The 23,463-nt window shown below is 41.3% G+C and overlaps 1 protein-coding gene across 1 annotated transcript in view; it reads left to right on the top strand.

Moving 5' to 3' along the window:
• Positions 1–23,463, top strand: part of CUBN (cubilin) — a 231,537-nt gene that overhangs the window by 164,002 nt on the left and 44,072 nt on the right. The window contains exons 40-54 of the mRNA XM_053264705.1: positions 152–349; positions 1,753–1,899; positions 5,659–5,849; positions 6,864–7,047; positions 7,159–7,333; positions 10,087–10,265; positions 10,536–10,745; positions 12,184–12,324; positions 12,802–12,983; positions 14,094–14,265; positions 14,865–15,071; positions 15,960–16,109; positions 16,683–16,804; positions 18,665–18,890; positions 20,822–21,009. Coding sequence (XP_053120680.1) covers positions 152–349; positions 1,753–1,899; positions 5,659–5,849; positions 6,864–7,047; positions 7,159–7,333; positions 10,087–10,265; positions 10,536–10,745; positions 12,184–12,324; positions 12,802–12,983; positions 14,094–14,265; positions 14,865–15,071; positions 15,960–16,109; positions 16,683–16,804; positions 18,665–18,890; positions 20,822–21,009 — 2,672 coding nt within the window. The remainder of the gene's footprint in view (positions 1–151; positions 350–1,752; positions 1,900–5,658; positions 5,850–6,863; positions 7,048–7,158; positions 7,334–10,086; positions 10,266–10,535; positions 10,746–12,183; positions 12,325–12,801; positions 12,984–14,093; positions 14,266–14,864; positions 15,072–15,959; positions 16,110–16,682; positions 16,805–18,664; positions 18,891–20,821; positions 21,010–23,463) is intronic.

The following is a 23,463-nucleotide window of genomic DNA, read 5'->3' as shown; positions in this document are numbered from 1 at the left end:
TACATGTATTATAGGCATTTCCACAAACATTGCATGCCTTATGGACATTTATACAAACACATGCATGAGGAAGCAAAATGAACAGCGTATGCATTAAACAGGAAGAAATAGAACTCCTCTAAAATGATTTTTTTTCCCCCATCTGGGACAGGTGCCTGTGGAGGTGTCGCAACAGCCAGTGAAGTGCCTTTGTTCTTGTTCTCTCCAGGCTGGCCCTCGAACTACAGACATTTTGCAGAGTGTACATGGGTTATCAGAGCACGAGACTCAACAGTGGAGTTCAACATCCTGGCCTTGGACATTGAGTCTCATAGCTCATGCAGCTATGATAAACTAGTCTTCCGAGATGGTGAGGAACATCTGCACCTTCCTGTAGTATGAACTGCAAGCAGAAGGCCCATTATGTTAAATTCCCATAATCGCCATTACAATTTAAAATAAAATTTACTATTTCCCTGCCTGCCTCCTGCACCACAAATCTACTCACTTCATGGCTTGTTCTGCTTTGCCTTGTACTCTTAGTGAAATGGGGCTGATGGAAATGTTAAGTGGCTCCCACACATTAATACCTTTATGCGGAGCTACCACCACTGGCCACCTTATGCCTGCTGTGATGTATGCATTGGCCACCAAACAACTCCAGTCAGTGGCAGAGGGAGGCTGGTGGCGGCCCACATTCGGCCACAGCCCCCTGGCCACGCCCCCCCACACCTGACACAGGGGGCCAGCTAGCCACACCCCCTGCCTCTGACGTTTGGGAGGGAGGCCCCTTTTGGGAAATCTGATGATTGGGAGGGAGGCCCTGCATGGCCCCGTTTGGGAGGGAGACTCTGGCTGTGCTGCCAATGCAGCATGGGCTAATTTTTGTCCCAGACGGGACAACGCAGCCCTGTTTGGGAGTGAAATAATGCCCCCCCCCCCACATCTGACGTCAGATACGGGGGGGGTGTCTCTGGTCACGAGGCATGGCCCCTGGGGGTGGCGACCCAAGTTCTTTGAACCTGTTGGCCCAATGGTGGCTCTGCCCTGACTCCAGTTTTGGAAATACATATATACCAGAATGTTTCACCAAGAACATGAGACAATAAAGACACAAGACAACTATTTTGGAATAAATTGTGAGATGGGATTGCACTACCTCTGGAGCAGGTTCACAGCCTGGGGGGTTCTCATGGATCTTTGTGGTCATCCAGTATCCTTCACAACGTGGGCTCTGCACCTGTGCAGTAGTCCCCGCAGAAGGATTCACAAGCTCCTCAAAGCGCTCTGAAGCTCCTCCCTTCTTGCATGAAGCGTGCTCAGTATCTTTGGCATCAGAGTCTTTTGTCTCTCAGTTCCTTTCCAACCACCATTGCATGTGCTTCCCTTGGGATATGCTCCTTTGTCATCCACAGTTCTTGGGAAACAAAATTTTAAATGGTTTGCTTACTTAATTTATTGGACTTTGGAACATATTTTTGATGGATGTATCTGCTTTCTTAGTCTAATGGTCTCTAAAAAAAACTTTCAAGCGGTGCTCTTCCTGCTGCAGTGTTTGAACCTGCAAGATTTGCTTATCATTTGATGACTGACTTCCAATGTCATTAAGTGGTAGAATGAGAGCTTCCCACTATAATATTGCTTCTGCACATAAAAGCTAGCTCCTTGAAAAGTGGCAGTATGGGGGCGGGGGCGGCGGAATCTCAAATAACTGGAATGGAATTCAAACTTTAGGTATTTGTCAATGCAGTCTTCTCCCATTTCTCTTCCCAGGGGACAACAGTCTTGCCCCAGTTATGTCCACTGTATGTGGCCGTGAAGTTCCGGGACCAATTAGATCAACCAGGGATGCCATGCTCATTCAATTCACTTCAGATGCAAGTATTGCTGGTGCTGGATTTAATGCTACTTTCCATAAAAGTAAGTTGCTTATAAAATTTATCTCAATCTCCTTTTCAGATTTAGACTTATGAAAAACAGGAATGAAAAATAAAACCTTGTTATCTTAATATTCCTACTCTGATGAGCAGAAATAGTCTCAACTTATTTGTGTTGAAGTCTACTGATACAGACATTTTTGAAATACATGCTTAAATTTATTTTATTTCCTTAATGAAAGGTCAAAATATTTTCAGAATTACTAAAAGGACACTTGTCCAGAAATGCACAGTAAGAAAATATTTCTCTTATGGTCAACTCTGCAAGTTGCCTTTGCAATGCTGTGGTTTTGTTTAAGCCTAGAAAGTGCATTGTGTAAAATAAACTAGCTTTATATGGCTAAGAATTTCACAAGACACTAAAAGTGCAAAAACAAGAACAATAAAACAACCCCAAAACACCCTCATAAATGATAAAATTCTATGATAAAATTCCAGCTGTACGTTAAAATAGAAGGCGCCCTGTCCTGAAGAAATAGGATAATCAAGCTATCATTTTAAACTGAAAAAAGAGCGGATTCATAGGTCTTCAAACATTTCTAGAAGTTTAGAGTCACTCCTAGAAAAGCAGTTATGGTTTCCTGTGTCACGAAAATGGCACCACATCTGCTTTAGGTTTAGCATACAAGTAGGAAACTGTGAGGCTATTCACACAAGCAGACCAGCCTGGGTTGGGCTGTTCATGTGGAGCACCAGGATCACTCCCGATCCCGGTGCTTCTGGCCCTGCTAGCCCGAATTTTTAACCTGGTGTTTGACCTCGGTGTTCCACCTTAATTAGCGCAGCGGGGAAATGCTTGACTAACAAGCAGAAGGTTGCTGGCTCAAATCACCGCTGGTACTATATCGGGCAGCTTAGATATAGGGAGATGCTGAAAGGCATCATCTCATACTGCGCAGGAGGAGGCAATGGTAAACCCCTCCTGTATTCCACCAAAGAAAACCACAGGGCTCTGTGGGCGCCAGGAATTGAAATCAGCACACTTTACCTTGACCGCGGCAGGCAATCAAGGGCATGATCACCGCTGGGTTAAATGGCTTCTCTGCAGCCCGCCACCATTTCTGGCAGTGAGCCAGAGGGAAGGAGTGGCCACCCCGAGAGCAGCCACTGCTGTAATGTGAGGAGCTGCCGTGCTCATGGCATTGGGGCCCCAGGCACTCTGGGATGTGGAAGAGTGAATTCCTCACACTCATAGGAAGATAGGAAGCTGCCATATACTGAGTCAGACCATCGATCTATCTAGCTCAGTATTGTCTTCACAGACTGGCAGCGGCTTCTCCAAGGTTGCAGGCAGGAATCTCTCTCAGCCCAATCTTGGAGAAGGCAGGGAGGGAACATGAAACCTTCTGCTCTTCCCAGAGCGGCTCCATCCCCTAAGGGGAATATCTTACAGTGCTCACACATCAAGTCTCCCTCTCATATTCAACCAGGATGGACTCTGCTTAGCTAAAGGGACAAGTTGTACTTGCTACCACAAGACCAGTTCTCCTCTCCTGGTTTTTACCTTCGCCACACTGCTGCTCATGTGAGAATGCGCTGCAGCGAAGGCAAGGACGACAACACTCATCCTCTGGGGAAGGCAAGTGAACTCCTCCATGAGTGGTGGCGTGAGACTCCTATGTGTGCTGAGGAGTCTGTTTGGTTGTATCTAGTAAATCAGTACATATCAACAGAGGTGTATCTAGGGAAAATAGCGCCTAGGGCAAGCACTGAAATTGCGCCCCCTGTCCAAACATCTTACAACCATCTTTCAGACAACTTTACCATAATATCAGCTGAAAAATACAAGTCAAGCTCATTAATCTTCTAATATTTCAAAAACTATTTAGCAGTGGACGTAGCCAGACCAAAAAAATGCTGGAAAACTACAAATTTCAGTATGCTGGGGCTCATGAAATACTCAGATACTATGTGGAGGTATACTTGGAAAACTAAACAGAAGTGCCTGTCTAATTCTCTACTATGCATTGTAGCATCACTATTACATAAGTTTTAAAAATAAATGGAAAATTTGACTTTTCCCAGATACTCTGAAAATAATTAAAGGATATGCAGAGTAAACTGTGTCACTGCTTGGAATATATTCTAGTATTTCAGAAAGACAGTTAAAATGAGAGAGAGAGAGCAAGAAACTCCCAGTGGGCCTTAATACTAAGAATTTCACACTGATTCAAAACAAACTCACCATTAATAGCCATATTATTAAGACATCACATTTAACTCACTTATCACAAGAAGCAAAGTAAGAGCAAATGAATACAATCCTAGCTCATAAGCTTCAGCTCAGTATTCATAAGCCCTGATTCTCCATACATAGTGCCAAACTAAATATGTGTACAGTGACTTATATTAATTTTTTTAAAAATTTTTTACCTGTAGCCCCTTTGGGGGGCTTCATAAAGGCCGTGGAGGGCCTGCAAAGGTTCCCCTCACCCCCACTGGCCTCTATGGCCTTGCAGGGACCATTTAAGCATGTGCAGTGGCCATTTTTTAAAATAAATTTTATTTTTAAAAAATGTCCGCTGAAAACAAGATGGCCACCATGCATGCTCAAATGACCTCTGCAAGGCCTGGCATGGCCTAGGGCCTCAGAGAGGCCATTTGAGCATGCACGATGGCCATTTTGTTTTCAGCAGCCATTTTTTTTTAAAAAAAATTTAAAAATGGCGCCCCCCTTCAAGTTGCGCCCGGGGCACATGCCCTGCCTGCCCCACCCTAGATACACCCCTGCATATCAAAAGGCTCATGAAACATACCTTGTTGCACTAAATACAGCATGTTAGGTGACGTGATTATCTGACATTTCAAAGGACCTGTTCTTGCATGTTTGTGCCACAACTTATCTCAGAGCCAAATCCCATGACCATGTATGAAATGAGAGTTCAACTAAGAGGTTATTTCTGCTCCCACCATCAAGCCATGCAGCTTCAACAAAGAGATTTGTTGAAAGCCTCTTGGTGTGATAAAACTGCAAAAGATTTCATCTACAAGAAAGAATGCAACTAAAAAGTTCGTAATTTTCAAGGCATGGTCACCTGCTGTGTTACCAGATGGGTGAGCTGTCAGAAGAATATGTCACCTAATGAAAACTAAATCAATTTAATTAAGAGGAAGAACTGAGGGGAAGATAGTGATTCATTGTGACTTATAATCTTGCAGTCCATGCATCTGTACCAGCATAACTTGCATTACCATCCAGGACCAAACCACATCCGAATGCTTTAGCATCTATTTTAACATTTTCATTGCCAGATGAAAATTTTCCATTCTTGTGGAAATTCCTGTTACACACTGGTTCCTTTACCCACCTGCTTCTTGTGCTTATTTCCAGACAAAGCTAGAGTCTAGGGTTCTAGTCTAGAACTAGAGTCCTGTGGAGAAGAATAGGAGTGGTGACACAGAGGTGTAGTGGCTGCATACTACTTTGGTGCCTCATTGGTTTTTAAGTGACTGGCACCATCTCTGGGTGAAGACCTGGCAATGCAAGGAAATTCAGCACAGATGGATCAATTGGCACTGAAAACAGGTCAAGAGGGCTATTAGCTGGTGAACCATGGCTCAAAGTAAGCCTTGGATTAGTGGTAAAGATTATGTAACAACCTAAGCAATTGAAAATGTAAATTGATACAGCTTAGTTTGATAGATGAATTGGGCGGAATATATATTAAATCCTTTAAAATGTGTTTTTCTACTCTCACTTCTACATTAATTTAAAAGGTACAATGGACTTTCCCTTTTTCAGGTTGTGGTGGCTCCTCAGAAGCAGACAGAGGTGTGATATTTTCACCCAATTACCCACAAATGTATCCCCCTAACCAAAATTGTTCCTGGCACGTTTTGGTTACTGCTGGTTTCATCATTGGTGTCCATTTTGAACAGCTATTCCAGGTCTTGAATGAAGATGCTTCCTGTAGCCATGGAGATTATGTTGAGGTGAGGCAATGTGACTAGATCAATGAGACTAGATCAAGACCTTAGCTGAGGACAATGTGGAGAGCAAGAAGAATGTGGAAATACTTCTAGTTTGTTTTCATCTTTTGTCACAGTGCTCCTGTGGATAGAGTCTTATGATGGATTTGCCAATTAAACCAAATTTAGATGGACAAGTTGCTTTCAAAGGGTTTGAAACAAAGTATGCCTATCAAACCCATACATTAACTACAGTGCTGAGATGAAAGCTACTGTAGTGAGTGAGAGTGCATCATGCATTATAGATCAGTTAATCTGTGTGATTATTTTTTTTAAGCCCCATTATGGGTGAGTGGAAAACTAACCTTTTATAATTATGTATATAGAGTGCCATAATTGTCTCTGGGATAGTAAAATAAAAGGTGACATTTTGTTTCCCACAACATATAGTGAACAACAAAATATACCATGGGTGAAATTCATTTCTAGTAAACAAAGACCTGAAACAACTGAGTTAAAATCTGCATTTACACATTAGTTTGTTGGATGACTTTGGAAGAGTCACATCTCAGTTTCAGTTCTGCATCTGTAAAAATGGAATATTAGTTTGACTTCACAGGTTTGTTGTGGGGCTAACGTATGCAATGTATCTCACACCTTTAAAAGTGATGTATAGATGCCTGGAAGCTTTTCAGACAGCAGGCTTTACCACAGGTTTACGGTGAGGTTTTACAGCAAATTTGGGGCATAACAGAGACTCCAACACAAAAAGAGGATTCTTTAACCAGGCTATAAAACAACCATCAATCAGGCTAGGTTCCAATATGGAGGGGGACACCCGAATTGTGTGTCAAGTGCTCTCTGGACTTCAGGGTAAATCTGGCCGATATGTGAATGCACACCCACCCTCCCAAAGTAAAGTTGTGGTAAAGTCGCCGTCTGAAAAAATCTCCTGGTGATTATTTGTTTTCTAGAGCATTGTTGTGGATCATTTATTGACAATTATTCTCACTGGTAACACTTACAATCTACCTTTAGCTTAGAAATGGACCAGATCTTTCTGCCCCACCATTAGGACCCAGTGGAGGAAATGGGCACTTTTGTGGCAGCAGTTCTATTTCTACCATGTACACCACAGATAATCAGCTGTTTGTCCGTTTCAGTTCTGACAGTAGTAATGAAGGGCAAGGTTTCAAACTGAAGTTTGAGGCAAAGGGTCTTGGTGAGTATATTTTATAGGTGACCCATTTGGCTTTTATAGACATCCTTTTCTTTACCATTGTTACACATACTCATATTATTTAACATGTTCATAATATTTTTCTGTTTCTAGCTTGTGGAGGGAATATCTATATCAGTGAATCCAGCCCCTCTGGATTTGTCTCTTCACCCAACTATCCTGGTAATTATCCACCACATGCTGATTGTGTCTGGACCATAATTGCTCCCTATGGAAAAGCAGTGGAGCTGCAGTTTGAAGATCAGTTTGATATAGAGCCTTCACCCAGGTATTTACACACTGGACTGGTTCAGGCCTCATATGGAATCTCATTTAACGTCCAGCTCTGCACGATGCCTCCAAACTTCAGGAGCACGTGTACCTCCCCTCATGCCCTCACAAGTGTTTCCTTCTGATTTACATCCATACCTAATGTATTCTAACCTACTTACTTGAAATAAACTGTGATTTGTAACTCACTTCAAGCCTTGGTTTCTGATCACAGGTTATTTAAATAACTGTAAATGGGTTACAGTAAATCAAGATTGGTTGGTTTGGACATCATGATCAAACTTGGTTTATTTTAACCTAAATCAGATGTAGACACTTAAGTAGGCATTGAAAATAAAGTGCCTTTCTTTCAAGCTACCACTGGGGTCAAGCATTGGGGCATGATGGGGCGGGGTGGGGGTAGGTTGCTTGTCAGGACAGCTAATTCTATCCCTGTATCCCCATTGCTGTCTATGATGTGGACAGGAGGACATCTTGCCTTGACAGTCTGAGAAATCCTGGTGCACTCACTTCTGTCACAGTGGGCAACACACTGATTGATGAATGTTTTTATCAGAAGAATGTTTCGCACACACAAGGGGCGAGAGACAATTTTTCCCCAACCCCTCTCTTTCCTCTGCTGTTCTCAATGTCCCTTGAAAATATGTCTCTGATGGTTGGGGGACCTTCAGGGACACATTTTCAGGGAGCTTGGGGGGCAGTAGTGGGAATGGGAAATCAGTATACATCATCTCTTCCTCCTTACATGCACAACATTAGACAGTATGTCACCTGTTGACTGCATGGTGCACCAGCTCATCCAGGCTTTCTCCTACCTAAAATTCAGGCAGTCAACAGGTGACATACCTGGCGGTCAAGGAAAAGACAGATCATTCTAGAAGAACAGCCATGTTTTTATTTATTTTGTTTTATTTTGTTTTATGTTAACAATTAAATCCACAAAAGCACAGTGGCACCTCTCAAACTGATTGCTGTGCACTTAGTGGATTGCTGTGCACTTAAGTGGATTGTGGGTTACTTAGTGGGTTGCTTAGTGGGTTGCTGTGCACTTAGGTAATTTTGGAGCCTGGACCTAAAGGCCTTTGGAGCCCTCCACCTCCAACTGCAAGTTAAGCATAATCCCCCCCCCCCACACACACACCATGACAAACACAGTATTTTTAACACATGGGTTCTTGAGGACACAAACAGCAACTGAACTCACAAGAATGTAAGAATTTAAAAAACAGGTATATTCATGCAAATATGCATTAGCAGAAACATTTCAACACTCAATTTAATATATTTCCATCCCACATATTTCTTTCCCCACTTCCCCCTCTGTTTCTAAAGCACATGGTGCAGGTCATAATCACACTCAGCTGCCTGGTGCAGTGCGGGCCAGTGGTGGCCATACCACCCAGGACAGTTTAAACAGGATTTGGGGGCCCTCAGGATGTGTGGAGGCCCTGGACTTCGGCCTCAAAGTCTAGGGTAAGAACACCATTGAGAGCAATTCTCCATGAGCTCTTTTCCATTTAAGTTTAGGGTGGGAACAATAATGTGAAAACTATTTCTAAAGGAAATATTATTTTTTTCTTTAGAAATCTAACACATGGGATAAAATTTGCTGCTCCAGAAATGCACTTGCCCACTTCTGTGCCATTTCCAAATATATTTTGTCTTGCGCCAGTGCTGGTCCATATCCCTGAGAATGCTAGAAGTACAAAACATTTAGCCACACAAGGAAAAAGTGACATTTTTGCTTTAGCTGATTACTGTGTTCTTCTTCAAGCTACATGAATCACACCAGTGGGAGTGGGAGTGTGTCAATTGATTGCTTGACATAGGCATGTTCTCTTTGGTATAAGTTCTGAGGAACATAGTGACCAAAAAGCAGCCTGCATTTTTCTATTCCTTAAGTTCATTTAAGCTGCCAGTCTGTGAAGACAATACTGAGCTAGATAGATCAATGGTCTGACTCAGTATATGGCAGCTTCCTATGTTTCTATGTTCCTAAGTATCAAGCAACCTTAAATATGTCCCAGTTAGAAGATGTTATTAAATTATAAATTAAATTCAGTACAAAGAATTTTCTGAACAGGAGTAAGGATTCACCTTTATATTTTCAGATGTGTATGCCTGGTATATTTCACTAAGAAATAACAGGAGTGAGGTTATTTTTCTTTACCTTTATTCCTTTCCTTCATACTTCTCTGTGTGTGCACCCTCCCTCCCTCCCCCACCCTGGAACCATGTACTGATTCTCTGGGACAATTATATACCATAAAACTCCTTTCCTGTTTAATTTTAATGATGGAATATAATCCTTATCATGTAGCCAATTTCACAATCGTATCCATTTGAAGAAAGGTCTGTTCACTCTCCCTACAGTGATTTAACTGAAAGGCATAAAAGATGCTTGATCAAACTCATTGCATTAATTGTTGGCATGTAAGGAATTAAGCATTCTAAATTCTGTTTTGAGGTCTAGTCTCAAAGCTTTCCACCCCACTTATAATTCAAACCAGAGAATAAAGAACTTTGAAGCAAGCTGCAGATTTCTTTCTCCGTAATTGATTTAGATCTCAGATGGCCCTAGGTGTTATTGATTGCTAACCTCTTTGTCACGGTCTTTATATTTTCTGATCCTTTTAAAATGAGCTAACATGTCATTCACTGAAGGTGGTTTCTTCCATGTTTCAGATACTTCCTGAAATATTACAAAGGCAAAATCTTTTTCATTTAAATGTATAAATACATTCCTTTTAGCTGCACATTAAGTTACCTTGAATTGCGAGATGGTGCTGATTCCAATGCCCCAGTGATTGCCAGGCTGTGTGGGAATGCTCTGCCAGGCATTCAAAGATCTTCTGGTGCTACCCTGTATATGAGGTTTCGGTCAGATGGTACAAACACACAGGCTGGATTCAATGCCAAGTATTCAAGAGGTATTTGTTTTATTTATACTTATTTATAGAATGCCTTTTCTTAAAAAAAAAAAAAAAAGTCAAAGCAGCTTACAACAAGAAAGATACAGTTTAAAGCAGGGATTCTCAACGCTGGGCCCCCAGATGTTATTGGACTTCAACTCCCATAATCCCCAACCAAAGGCCACTGGGGCTTGGGATTATGGGAGTTGAAGTCCACTAACATCTGGGGGCCCAACGTTGAGGATCCCTGGTTAAAGGACTGCTGAATAGCATTGTGTTTCTTTGCAGCTGAATGTGGTGGAACACTGACAGGACAAAATGGGTTTGTTGAAAGCGTTGGATTTCCTGGACATCACTATCCAGACAATTTGCTGTGTGAATGGTTTCTTCGTGGACCTATGGGCCATTATCTCACCATTCGTTTTGAAGCACTGGATATTCAGAACTCATCCGAGTGTATAAATGACTACTTGGAAATTCGAGAATATAATGCTTCAGGTTTGTGAAACAATACTGACATCCTTTCCTTGATGTCTTGGCCTAGAAGACTAACAGCCTGATACTGTCTCCCTTTATAGTAATTGCTGATGAAATACAAGCTTATGCCTCAACAGCTACAGCCACATCCTGGACGTTACCATCAGGGTACAACTGCCCTTGTCTTCTACACCTGCCTGCCCAACCTCCCCAATGCTCCTTGCTATATCTTTGTTTGCTGAGGAAATCATCTATCATTGTTAAGCAGATAGAGCCCTTGTTATAACCCATAAGATATCACACAAGGCCAGTGCTCTCATTTAACATCTCCCCCCATTCAAAAAATAAAAATAAAAAATCACTTGCATAGCAATTACAAGTGGGAAGATTTCCCCCCAGTCCCATCATTACAAAAGGTTGCTGCTACCTCAGCACAAAGACCAAGGCACTTTCCAGAATAGCTGCTCAACAGCGACAAAATGTCTCCGTTCAGGCAAATCACATTCAAAACATAAACAGTAGGGGGAGCAGTCTCACAGAAACGAACAACCCGAAAAAACAGCAACTTCTTAACACCGGATCTACGATGTCCTAGCTCTATATCGCAGCGATTAAATTCGAAACAAGGCATTGGAAATGTGAATGGCACCCTGCTGTCCGCGTAGGGACTGCAGTGTCATGACGCAGGAAGTGTGGAAGCACACTTCCGAGATGGGACGTGACCCCGTTGCAAGGTCCAATCTGGAAAGCGCCCAAGACTAGCTCTCAGCAGCAAAGCAATGGGATGAACCTTGCACCCAATCCTGCACTTGGCTGCCACTGCACTGCATAGTGTAGCTCTGGGTTTTAAATGTGAAGGGTGAGTCACTTGGCAGAGCACAAAATGGACTGAAGAACACATTAGCAAGTCAAGCTAAAGGGAAATCGTGCAGGTATTCCCCAGGTTTTTGCTTTGTTAAAAAAAACATAGCTGATCGTTTCAAACCAGCAATGCTGTTTCTTCCCTGCCAACTATGGTCAAGATTAAATTGGCATAGAGCTATTATAGCTTATAATCTGTCACTCTCTCTGAACCATTAGATTATACAAAGTATAACTAAAAAATTAAATACATTAGTTGACCTTAAGTGCAGCCTAATGTGGGCAGTTCAGAATCTCTCACACCACTGTGCCAATGACCACCAGTGTGGCAGAACAAGGTGCATTACTACTTCAAATTATGTAATTGCAGTTGGGTGATACTAAGCCTGTTGGAAATAATGAGCGTAGAACTGTGCAACTGCAATTGCACAGTTCTAAGTAGTAGGGTACCAGCCCTATTCCACAACACTACAGGCATTGTTTCGGACCCCGTGCAGTGGCTCAAGAACCGCCTGCAGTAGACTGTGCTGAATGTCAGCCATGAATAACAATTTACAAGATCATCCTCCTTTTTGCTTTCTGTTTTTTGCTTACCTAGGGGATGTATTAGGTAAATACTGTGGTCGCGACATACCCAATGCTTTGGACACCTCTGGCAACATGGTTTATATCAAGTTTGTCACTGATGGATCTATCAATGCTCCGGGCTTTAGACTGCATTTCGCTGCTAGCGCTGAAGGTTAGGTGCAAAATTTTCGTATATTTTCCAAACATACCAAGTTTCCGTTGCATGCAAACATGCACAGTTTTCATTTATAACAAGTAGGGCACCATATTTATCTAATCAAGTTCAAATTTTTAACAGTTTATACTTTGAGTGTTGCTTATTATGTCATGATAGTGGGCTGCTATTCTAGTAGGATTATTTGTGCGTCAAGATACAGCATTTATAGATAAGAGATATACCACAAGATACATTGGTTTTCATTTCAAACTTGATTGTGAAATGAGAAGAAGTACAGAAAGGATGCAGCTATTGTAGAGGTCTTAGTCTTCCTCATTCCTCTTAATTCATTGTTTCCTGAGAATCACTATTTGCAATGCATTGCATCTAGGCTTCTCCGGAGAAAGATAACTTTTGGATGCAACACTTAGTTTCATTCTTCAAGAAAACACTTATCTGTGAAGAACTGATTACTATTTTCTCTTGCTCCAGAGTGTGGAGGTGAACTTCGTGGCACTACCGGGACATTTACTTCCCCCAACTATCCAAACTCCTATCCCCACAAACTAAGATGTGAATGGAGAATCATGGTGCCATTGGGACACCGGGTCACTCTTACTATCAGTGACATGAATTTTGGCTCCAACCAGAATTGCAATTCAGATTATGTGGCTGTAAGTGTGAAAAATAAATATTAGTTTGCTTGCCTATATAGCTTGTCTATTTAGACAGACATCATGCAGGGACCTCACAAAATTACCTCTGTGTGGTAATTTACCATTCTATACCTCTTATAAAGCCACCTAAATGTGCAGTGGGGAAATAACTTGCCTAGGGAGCAAGAGGTTGCCGATTCGAATCCCCACTGGTAGGTTTCTCAGACTATAGGAAACACCTGTATTGTGCAGCAGCGATATAGGAAGGTGCTGAAAGTCATCATCTCATACTGTGCAGGAGATGGAAGTGGTAAACCCCTCCTGTATTCTACCAAGAAAACCACATGGCTCTGTGGTCTCCAGGAGCTGACACCGACTTGACAGCACAACTTTACCTTTTATACCTCTTATAACCTTACGGCCTTTTTGGCAAGGATGACTTTGTTTACAAAGGGACATGGCTCCCCACTCCTTCTATACACTTAGCGTATTGCTACAATAGGGCCTGTTGTCCCTCTTTTTCTCGCTGGTGCAGCGTTGAATCAAAGTTTTACATCTTACTGTGGGTTGGGAACATGGAAGGCAGGCAGGCTAAAAATATGAAGCTGCCTTACACTGACGATACAGTATTCCCCCTATTCTGTACTCATATGTACACCGCCAGGCAGTGGCTCTCAAGAGTCTTTTCCGGCTGGGGTCTTTTCCAGTCCTACCTAGAGATGCCAGAGATTGAACCTGGGATGTTCTGCAGGCAAAGCATGGACTCTGCCACTGAACTATGACCCCTCCCCAAAGGCTGCAACAGTGCCTTGGGGGTAGAGATTGCGGGGTTGTGGGGGTGACATGCCGAACTTGAATGCCACCACTTCTTTATGCCATAGAGCAGGGGTGTCAAACTCAATTGGGTGGGGGGCCGGTTTTTATTCCAATACACCCCTGGGTGGCTACACATGGCCTCGCACCGCCTTCTGTCGCCTCATGTCAGCCTTGCACCTGCCTCGTGCTGACTTCTGTCTTCCTCCCTCTTCTATGCATTTTCAATAATTTTGACTCATGCATTCGCATGAGGACTTAAATAAAGCTTCTAAATATATTGATGGTCCTTATATGTTTTATTTTGGCAAACAGATTCACAACGGTTTTGGGGAACATACACCCAGGCTATCCAAGTTGTGTGGCATGGTGATCGCAGGCACTCAGGTTAAATCCTCTGGAAACAAGATATCAGTAATTTTGGTAACAAGCCATAATGATGCAGAAGGAAGCTTCAGAATTACATATTCTTCTGAAGAAGATGCAGGTAATAAAATATATTCAGGGGCAGTAGGAACCCTTAAATTCCTTTTCCAATTTCAGTTTCTCCTTGGAGGAACCCTGAAATTCTCTTTTGAATGTTGCTTTGGAGAAATATTGTTCCAACCCTAGTCATACAGAGTTGACAGTCACTTTAGTGGACCACTATTCCTGGTGTTGCAGACACTAATCTGACAACTGCTCCAACATTATGAAGACTTTTTCCTAAACTAATTTTATTTTGCTTAAGTTTCCCAGCCTTTAAAGGGGCAGGTAGGGCAAAATAATATTAGAAATAGCAATAAATCTCTGGCTGGTTTGGACAATGGTGCTGTCTACATTTCTGGGTATTTTAGAAGAAGCAGAGAACTAATTTCATCATGCTCTGTTCACAAATGTGAAAATTGAGTTAAACACTAATAGTATTCCAAGAAGAGTGGCTTGGGGGCCACTCATAGAATAATATTTGTACAAAATATGGAATATGTGCATAATTATAAATCCCTGTATTTCATGTTGTCAGAATAGTCACTATGGATTCACTGCATAATTATTGGTTTCCCCATACTATCCATAACTTCTACAAATTGTGTTTTGTTCCTTCAGTGTGTGGTGGACTTCTGCTCAGTTCAGATGGTGGGAACCTCACTTCTCCTGGATACGATGCCATCAGCAATTATACAAACAACCTGAATTGCGAATGGGTCATCCGGAATCCACATCCATCCATCACAACTGTTTCCCTCCTCTTTCAAGATTTCCGATTGGAACAGCACATAAACTGCCAGAATGACTACTTAGAGATTCGATTGGGTAGGTTCCAACAATCTGGAGCCACTTGATAAATGCTTCCTCTAATGAATGGTTGGTGCCAGAAGTGGTCCTAGGCATTTTGGTGCCCTTGGTCAAATATTAAAATGTACACCTGCTCCAGATCCTGAAATTCCTAACCTTACCTATTCAGAGGAGCTGTTAAACACCTTCTTTCACATATACGGCTGTAGCCATTCTTAAAATGATTGGCACAAAGTTCTCACAGAAATGGCTTCTAAATGATAAGAAGTGAGAACTAGGTTAGAGCTGATTTGTTTGCTGGAAGACTGAGCCAGTGATGTCTCAGTAAACGGATATAACAACATTTTAGAAATGAGAGCTAATTGTTTAAAAAAAGAAAAAAAGACACGAGTAACTAATTACTGATGAGAACCTGATTAGCTTATACTTTGTTCAAGAGCTAACCCTGTAAAGCTTTTACAGTCAGTGAGACTTAATTTTTTGGACTACAGTCACAGAACGATATCTTCATTTCGTTACTGAATAATATGATGGCTTCATCTGCATTAATAAAGGTTTACCCAATAAACTGAAATTCATGAATTCACTTTTGAAATGGATAGTAGACCAATCCAGATCAGTTTTATTTATTTGTATTGGACAGAACTGAGACAAGGACTGCAGAGCAGATTATTCCTTCTTACGTTCTTTTTGTGAAGCCATAACTAAATATCAATGTTCTTTGGCTAGGGAAAGCCAAATCTGGTCATTGTAAACTCACAAAATACAATTCAACCATTATTATCAATGAATAATAAAGAGATTTTTTCAAGAAGCTAAGGTGCTACACCTTTATATCGTTGCTTGTTTTTAGGGAGACTGTTTTAATTGGCTTTAGATATTTCATAACATAATGTTGTTACCTAGGGGATTCTGATGGACAGCTCTTATACAGGCTATGTGGCCGTGGGGCACCTGAAGAGCCACTACTAGTAGCAGCTCCAGAGATCTGGATACAATTTGTGAGTAATGAGGAACATGCAGACAAAGGATTCTTTATCCACTACTTATCTCAACGTAAGTTGAATGTTATTTTCATGTTGTAAATGACAATTCCAACAGATTATGCTGGTTATACTAGAATTACCGACTATCCATGCATATGCATAACTAGCAGTATGGACAAATTTGGAAAAATTCTTAAGCTTGAACATAATGCTGGAAACTCAGCATGGTCATTTTAACTCTTAGGTGTTAAACCCTGCAGTGCATTTCTTCCATTGAGTTGTATCCTAAGAAAGGAAGTTAGTGATGACTTAAACACCATTGAAAAGACAAATTAGTTATGATTAACATAAGTCCTGTTACTTTTAATGGGACATGGACATGACCAGCTTTCTTTGAATATAACCGATGGTGTTTGAAAGGCATCTAATTCTCCCTGACTTCTGGTTTTGTTTTTTATTCTTGTATATTATTGTACTGCAATCACCTATTTCCAGTTTCCTGGTAATTTCTCAAAAAGTGAGTACAGCGCTTTCCTGTGTAATCACTTAGAAGTTGTATAAGAGAAAACTGTAAGATTGCCATGTTTGTATTTCTGTTGGCTGTGCACTAAGGTTTCTTCAAATACCTCAAATTTCATTTCAGCCTGTGGTGGTGTACAGGAAGCTGAAGGTGGGATTATCTTAAGTCCTAACTACCCACAGCCGTACAACAGTTCAAGTCATTGTTCCTGGCTATTGGTAGCACCAGAGGGGCATACCATAAATGTAAGCCATGTTCTGCTTCTCCTTATGTTATACAATCATGTAATCAACATTTAGACAACAAAGCGACTTTTATGTTCTTTGCAATGTGGACTTGGTTCTGTGACATCTGAACTTATCCTGTATGAAGCAGCTTCCTATGTAATCACAATTGTGTTAATTCTCAGTTAAAGAAATAATAGACTAATCTCTAATGCAAATAATGTTATACATTTTACGTAGATAGTGACACAGATTTAAGAGACAAAGAGGCAGTTCACAGGATTGCTAAGAGGGTAGGATGCTTTAGGGGTGTGCATGGAACTGGCTAGCCTGGTTCGGTTCGAGTGCAAACTGCACTCGAACCTGACTGGGCAAGTTTGGTCCAGCCCCCATTGAACCCCCCTCACCGGTTCGGGCTGCATGCACAGCGGCAGGCAAAATGGCCACTGTGCTGATTTACAGAGGCCTGAACGGGCCAAAAATGGAGGTTTTATGGGCCGTGGCAGTGATAAATGAGGCTGGCGGAGGGGGGAAGGGGAACCTTTGTGGGACCCCCTCCCCACACGCCTTTAGGAAGCACCCCAAGGGGCTACAGTACTAAAACATTTAATTTTAATTTTTTTAAAAAAGTTTGTGAACTGGTGCGGGGGTTCAGTTCTGGTCCAGATGGAACCGGGGGTGGGTGGGCTGGTTTGACTCCAAACCCCCCGAACCCCCAAACTGAACCATCGAACCACGAACCCCCGAACCAGTTTGCACATCCCTAAGATGCTTATCTTCTGGAGCTGGATGGACTCCTAATTTTCTGTTAGCAGGGAAATGGCTTGAATACCAAGCCAGAAGTTGCCGGTTCGAATCCCCGCTGGTATGTTACCAAGACTATGGGAAACACCTATGTTGGGCAACAGGGATATAGGAAGATGCTAAAAGGCATCACCTCTTACTGCGTGGGAGAAGCAATGGTAAACCCCTCCTATATTCTATCAAAGACAACCACAGGGCTCTGTGGTCACCAGGAGTCGACATTAAGGAAAAAACCATCCTACCTTGCTCCAGACAATCACTCCCCGCTCTTCCTAGAAGTTGTTTGCTAACAGATGATCAAGAACTGGGAGCACTCACAGCTCCCAAAGCTGGGTAGGATGCACGTCCTACCCTCTTAGCGAGTCTGTGAACTGTCTTAAGGTGTATCTGCCCATGAAGTCTTGTGTTCAGATCTATAGAACTGGTCATTTGTTTTTACAAAAGCAATTTGCTTATGAACACTTGAAGTTTCCAGTTTAATATTGTGTTGGAGTGACCATTAAAAAGCCACTGTACTGTGTCGGTTACTACTTATCACTAATCACATTAATTACATTTACCACCTTCTGCTCTGTTGGAAAGAATGAAAGTTGAGTAAGATAACAGCTGAACATATTGCAATTTCTATTTATTTAAATCAAGTTGGTACAAAAAGAAAGAAAGAAAGAAAGAAAGAAAAGTTCCTTGGGAGATAGTGGTTACCATATATAAAATTAAATGAGAAATTATCTTTGTAGAAGGGGAAAAAAACCCTCCTTTGATCCAAAATGAAAATACTTTAGACCTACCATTTTATTTTTGTATACTGCCTTGAGCTTTTTGATAATTTAGATAAATTGGTTTTTTAAAAACTGTAGACAAATAAAAAATGGAACCAATCAGATTTTAAAAGTTGAGTTTCTGTCCATAACACCAGTAGAACCAAATATCAAACTACCAGATTCATCTTTTCTAATTGTTGAGTATATTACCTGTTCATTTAGTTGAACTATGACTTTTAGCAACACTTGATAGCTTTGTTTCTGACACATTTTTGCAAATGCATGTTCACAATATTGTCTTATTGTTTGTCCTCAGCTTACTTTCGTGAATTTTGCAGTTGAAATGCACAGGGGCTGTCTCTGGGATTCAGTAACTATTCTGAATGGTGGATCTCCTACCTCTCCTGTCATAGGACGATATTGTGGAAGAACATCGCCTGGTACCATTCAGTCAGGCTCCAATCAATTATTAGTAAATTTCATTTCTGACCACTCTATGCAGGGAGATGGCTTCTATGCAACATGGACTGCAGATTCTTTAGGCAAGTGAAAAGCTATCATTAATTCCTTCCTTTCTATGTATAGATGTGGTTGTGTGCTGTAGAAGCCTTCCCATCTTTGGATACCTTACTGGAAAAGAAAAATCAAGTACCTCTTTTTCCACAATAAGAAATAATTTTGGTTAAAGAGATCATAATCTTACTTTTCTGCTCCTCTTCACACCTGCCCACATGTCTCTAATTCTTTCACACCTGCCAACATGTCCCTTTATCCCCATTCAGGTGAATAGGAAAATCAGGACATGTTGGCAGGTATTCCAGCAATTGAGGTTTTAATATCACACCCTTTTATGCTTTAATTGCATCTACTCCCTGAAAGCAACTAGCATACTGGCTAAAATAAAGCTAAGATAAAGAAGGATCCCTGGAAATCCATCTATCTCCTATCCTACTTTGCCCTTTGGGGTACCACCTCAACCAGAAGATTGTAGTGGTATCCAGGAGGGCAAAAGCAAGTGAAGAATTTTCAGGGATGCCTCTGCTGCTGCTGCTGCTTCTTCTCCTTCTCCTTCTCCTTCTTCTTCTTCGGCCACAGGCACACGTCACATTTGTTGTATATTTCCTCTTAGACTAGAAATGTGTGAGAGTAGTTTCCCCCCGAGAAAGAAGAAGGTAGTATGATAGAACATCATAGTCCATGATACATGCATACCCCCCTTCTTTTCTTTTTTAAAATATTCCACTGACATTCCTGGTTTTCCAGGTGTTACAAGTGTTTGTGGAGCGTCTAAAACCTGCAAGATCCCTAACAGAAATAATAGCTGATCAAAAATAATGAGTGTATAACCATGAGCAACAATGGCTCTGAGATATCTCCTTCGATTCTCTTAAAATATTGTTTTGACTGTCTTTAGTGCTAGAACTCATTTGCATGTCCGGCTTCAATGTGATAGCTGCTGCTTGCACTAACTATGGAGCGGTGGTGTGAGATGCTAGTGAAGGCAGCTGCTTGTGGCTGGTAGCACATGCAAACTCTTCCTGAATTGAGTGTTAGCACACCCTTGCAAATAACCAGAATACCCCACTGGTAGGGGTGTACCTACATGCCTCCTGCGGGGATCTGCCCATAAGTACATCTCAAGAAGCCCCACCCCTCCCAATGAATGCTTTCTCCTAACAAAGTTCATCTGGTGGCTGTGCAAGAGAGGGCCAGAGGTGCTCTTACCCCTGGACTTTGGGACCGAAGTCCAGGGCCTCCACACCCCCTTGGGGCCCCCAAATCCTCTTTAGTCTGTCCTGGGTGGTGTGGTTGCCTGGCGAAGCATGATGATGCTTAATTTGCAGGGGAGAGACAGCCTCCAAAGGCCTTTAGATCCAGGCTCCAAAATTACCTACATGCACCTCTGGAGAGGGCCTTCTCAGTGGCTGCCCCCACCTACTGGTAATAGAATAACTTTCCACAATATATCCCATTAGCCCTCTGTTTGGGAGTGTTTGGGCAGTTAGCTAAAACTCACTTATTTCAGTTGGTTTTCCTATAATTTGTTTGATCTCTCTGCTATCTTATCTAATGATACTTGCTCCTGGTTTTGTATTTTAATCTAGTGATTCTTGCTGATTGTTTCTGTGTGCTGCTTTGTATTATAGAACAAAAGCAGAAAATAGTTTTATATAAGCAAACAAGTCATCCATGACTGATTCCGCATCTGGTACCAGCAGCTAAAGTCAACATAATAAGATACTGCTGCACCAGAACTAGCCATGAAAATGGGTCTCAATTCTCATTAGGAAAATATTGTACATTGCAGGGAAAATTATATTCTATTCACACGTTTCTAAAAAGCTTGGGCAGGATTCAGACTAAGTTAGTTATGACTAATTTGTCTCACTTATTTCAGTGGGGCTTACTCATGACTAACTGAATCTGTTTTCTGCCCCTTGATTGCTTCTATAATCATTCACCTCTCTTGCAGGATGTGGTGGGATTCTGCATTCAGAAAACGGTACCATCAGTTCTCCCCATTGGCCACAGAACTTCCCTAGTAACATCAGATGTGCATGGAGAATCATTTCTCATGAAAGCAGCCATTTGGAGATAACCTTTGATGAAAACTTCCAGATTCCAGATAGTAATGGACAGTGTCAGGGCAGCTTTGTGAAGGTATGTAAACATCATGTTTTGGCTATGCTGTGGGCTGCCATAATAATTAATGCACTTTTGGTCCAAGCATTTTTGGGCTGGTGAAGCCAGCCTGGGGATCAGGCTGGTGATATGTACCAGCAACAGCAGCAACAATATAGGCTTAGAACCATTATCATGATTACAATTGGGCTGCAGCATTTAGTAGATTAAATGGATAGATTTAGCATTAAGTAGATTAATTGGACAGATTAATCAAAACATTTTTACTAAAAAGGTCAACCTTCTGTTTAACTAGTCAGCAGTTTTTAAATAGTTTTAATTTTTTGTAATACATTTACTTATAAAAACTCCATGTGCATACATCATATTATCAAAGACAAGGTGGGTTTTTTCCCCTTTAAAACAAATGAGTTGTATACTAAATCCTAGTAGCACAAACAGAAGTTCTGTTCATGAGATGGGGAGCAGCTATTCCCCTCCTCTTCTGCCAATAGCCTGTTCCTACTGCAGTCCCCCAGATCACACAGTATCCTGCTTTGGAGCATTCCCACCCCCACCCCCAAGCCTTATGAACAGATTTTAGGTGGCACAATGGGCTGTTGAGGGAAGGGGAGATCAGCAGAAAAAACCCACCCCTTCGCCTTGTTGATCCCCTTGTGTGAGCTTCTTTCATTCAAGCTACGAGCAATTAGAAGAGAAAACAGCCCATTGTTTCTTTTTCTTAATCAATTAATTTGAACAATTTATTTATCAATTAATCCAATGACCTCAATAGATTGACTAAGGTTTCTTAGTGGTAGTCCTAAATACAATGTCATATTGAAGGTTTCAGAAGACTTGTGGATAAGAGATGATGAGGAATCTCAAAATTAGCATTCCTATAGCAGTACACTTAGTCTTTTAATTAGGGATTAATTAATTCCTTTTCTTTTTAACTTAGTCCTGGATCATTTTTTCATTGCTGAAGTTCAGGCTTGGGGCATCTGAAACAATACTAAAAGTAGCTGAATAAAATAGGAAGGTATCTTTTGTTCAGCTGCACTTTGCCTTTCCCTTACAATGCAATAACAACCAGCCCACACACTTCTGGATTTGGGAACAGGACATCGGTATCAGAGGATGTGCCTAGCACTATTCATCTTAAAAATTAAATCATGACTTTTGTTGGGTATTTCAGAACTAACTTTTTTTCATGCAGACTATTCTGTGTTTGGAAAGTATTGAAAGAAACAATCCTAAATGAATTACCATCTCATAAATTGGTTCATGAAAGCTGTTTCTTTATTATTGCTTTAATTAAATACCTGAAAATGTTCAGAAGGAAAATTAACATATATTTTCCTGGCTATTCAGTTTGTACTTGTTTGGAAGGCATGAACTGAAGGGAGGGGAATGTTTTCCATTCCTTCGAGTTTTTGCAAGTATTTGGCAGATGTGGCCTATTGTTGTTCTCAGTCTGTGCAAAGCACCCACCTCCCACTTACAATAAAGGGCAGGCATAATTTATCATCATGTGGGAAGATGGGAGCAACTTGGTAGCTGCTTTTTGCTCAGAAGGTGAAAGGAACAAAATGGAATTTATTTTTAGAAGCCAGGAAAATACACAAAAGCTGGGCAATGTTAATGTTCACGTTTGTCATATTGAACTGCAGAGGTACATATGTTAACAAAAATGTCAGTTTATGCACAAATGTTTTTTTAATGAGGCAATGGAAATTAGTAAAGAGTTACTAATGGCACTTCTATGAATAAAAAGATTTGATGTGCTATTAAAGGAGAGAATTGCAATATATTTCAATATATTTCAAAAGGAAAGCTGTCATCAATACATAACAGCTAAGCCCATGCTTGATTATTTGAGAATATAGACCTAGGTTCCCCAGATGACTCGAGCATCTGGTGACCCCCCCAATAAAACATTCTAAGAATACCCCCACGCCAAAAAAAACACCCCAATAAAAAACACCCCACACAAAACCATCACCACACTGGGTTGTATCCAAAGGTCTTCCTCTAGAGAAAGGGAACCTTTGGCTACAACCAACTATGATGACTTTTATATGATTTTGTTCACCTCATGGGATTTAATACATCTACCTACAACTTTTTGAAAAGGTTTTTCTGTATAGGATTAAATTCAAGAGTGAATTAAAGCTAATCATGCTCTTAACCTTTCTTTTCCCACAAGTCTGAGGTTATGGGCAAGTTCAGACAACCACCTGTAAGTACTTACCAAGTAGAAAGGAGAGGAACCAGTGAGCATGAGGAGTACACTCCCATTGGGCGTTTCATCTAAACTCACTCAAATCTGGTAACTGATACTCAATCACAACAATGTACTGACTTCCATCCCCAAGATTTGGAGGTCAGCCTGACTTCCATATAAGTTAAAAGAAGTCAGCCTGACTTCCAGATCTTGAGGATGGAAGTCAGTAAAATGTTGTGACTGAGTATCGGTTACCAGATTTGGGT

This window comes from Hemicordylus capensis, chromosome 6 (genome assembly GCF_027244095.1).
Source record: "Hemicordylus capensis ecotype Gifberg chromosome 6, rHemCap1.1.pri, whole genome shotgun sequence".
In the NCBI taxonomy this organism is placed as follows: Eukaryota; Metazoa; Chordata; class Lepidosauria; order Squamata; family Cordylidae; genus Hemicordylus; species Hemicordylus capensis.
This window is presented reverse-complemented; position numbering and strand designations above follow the sequence as displayed.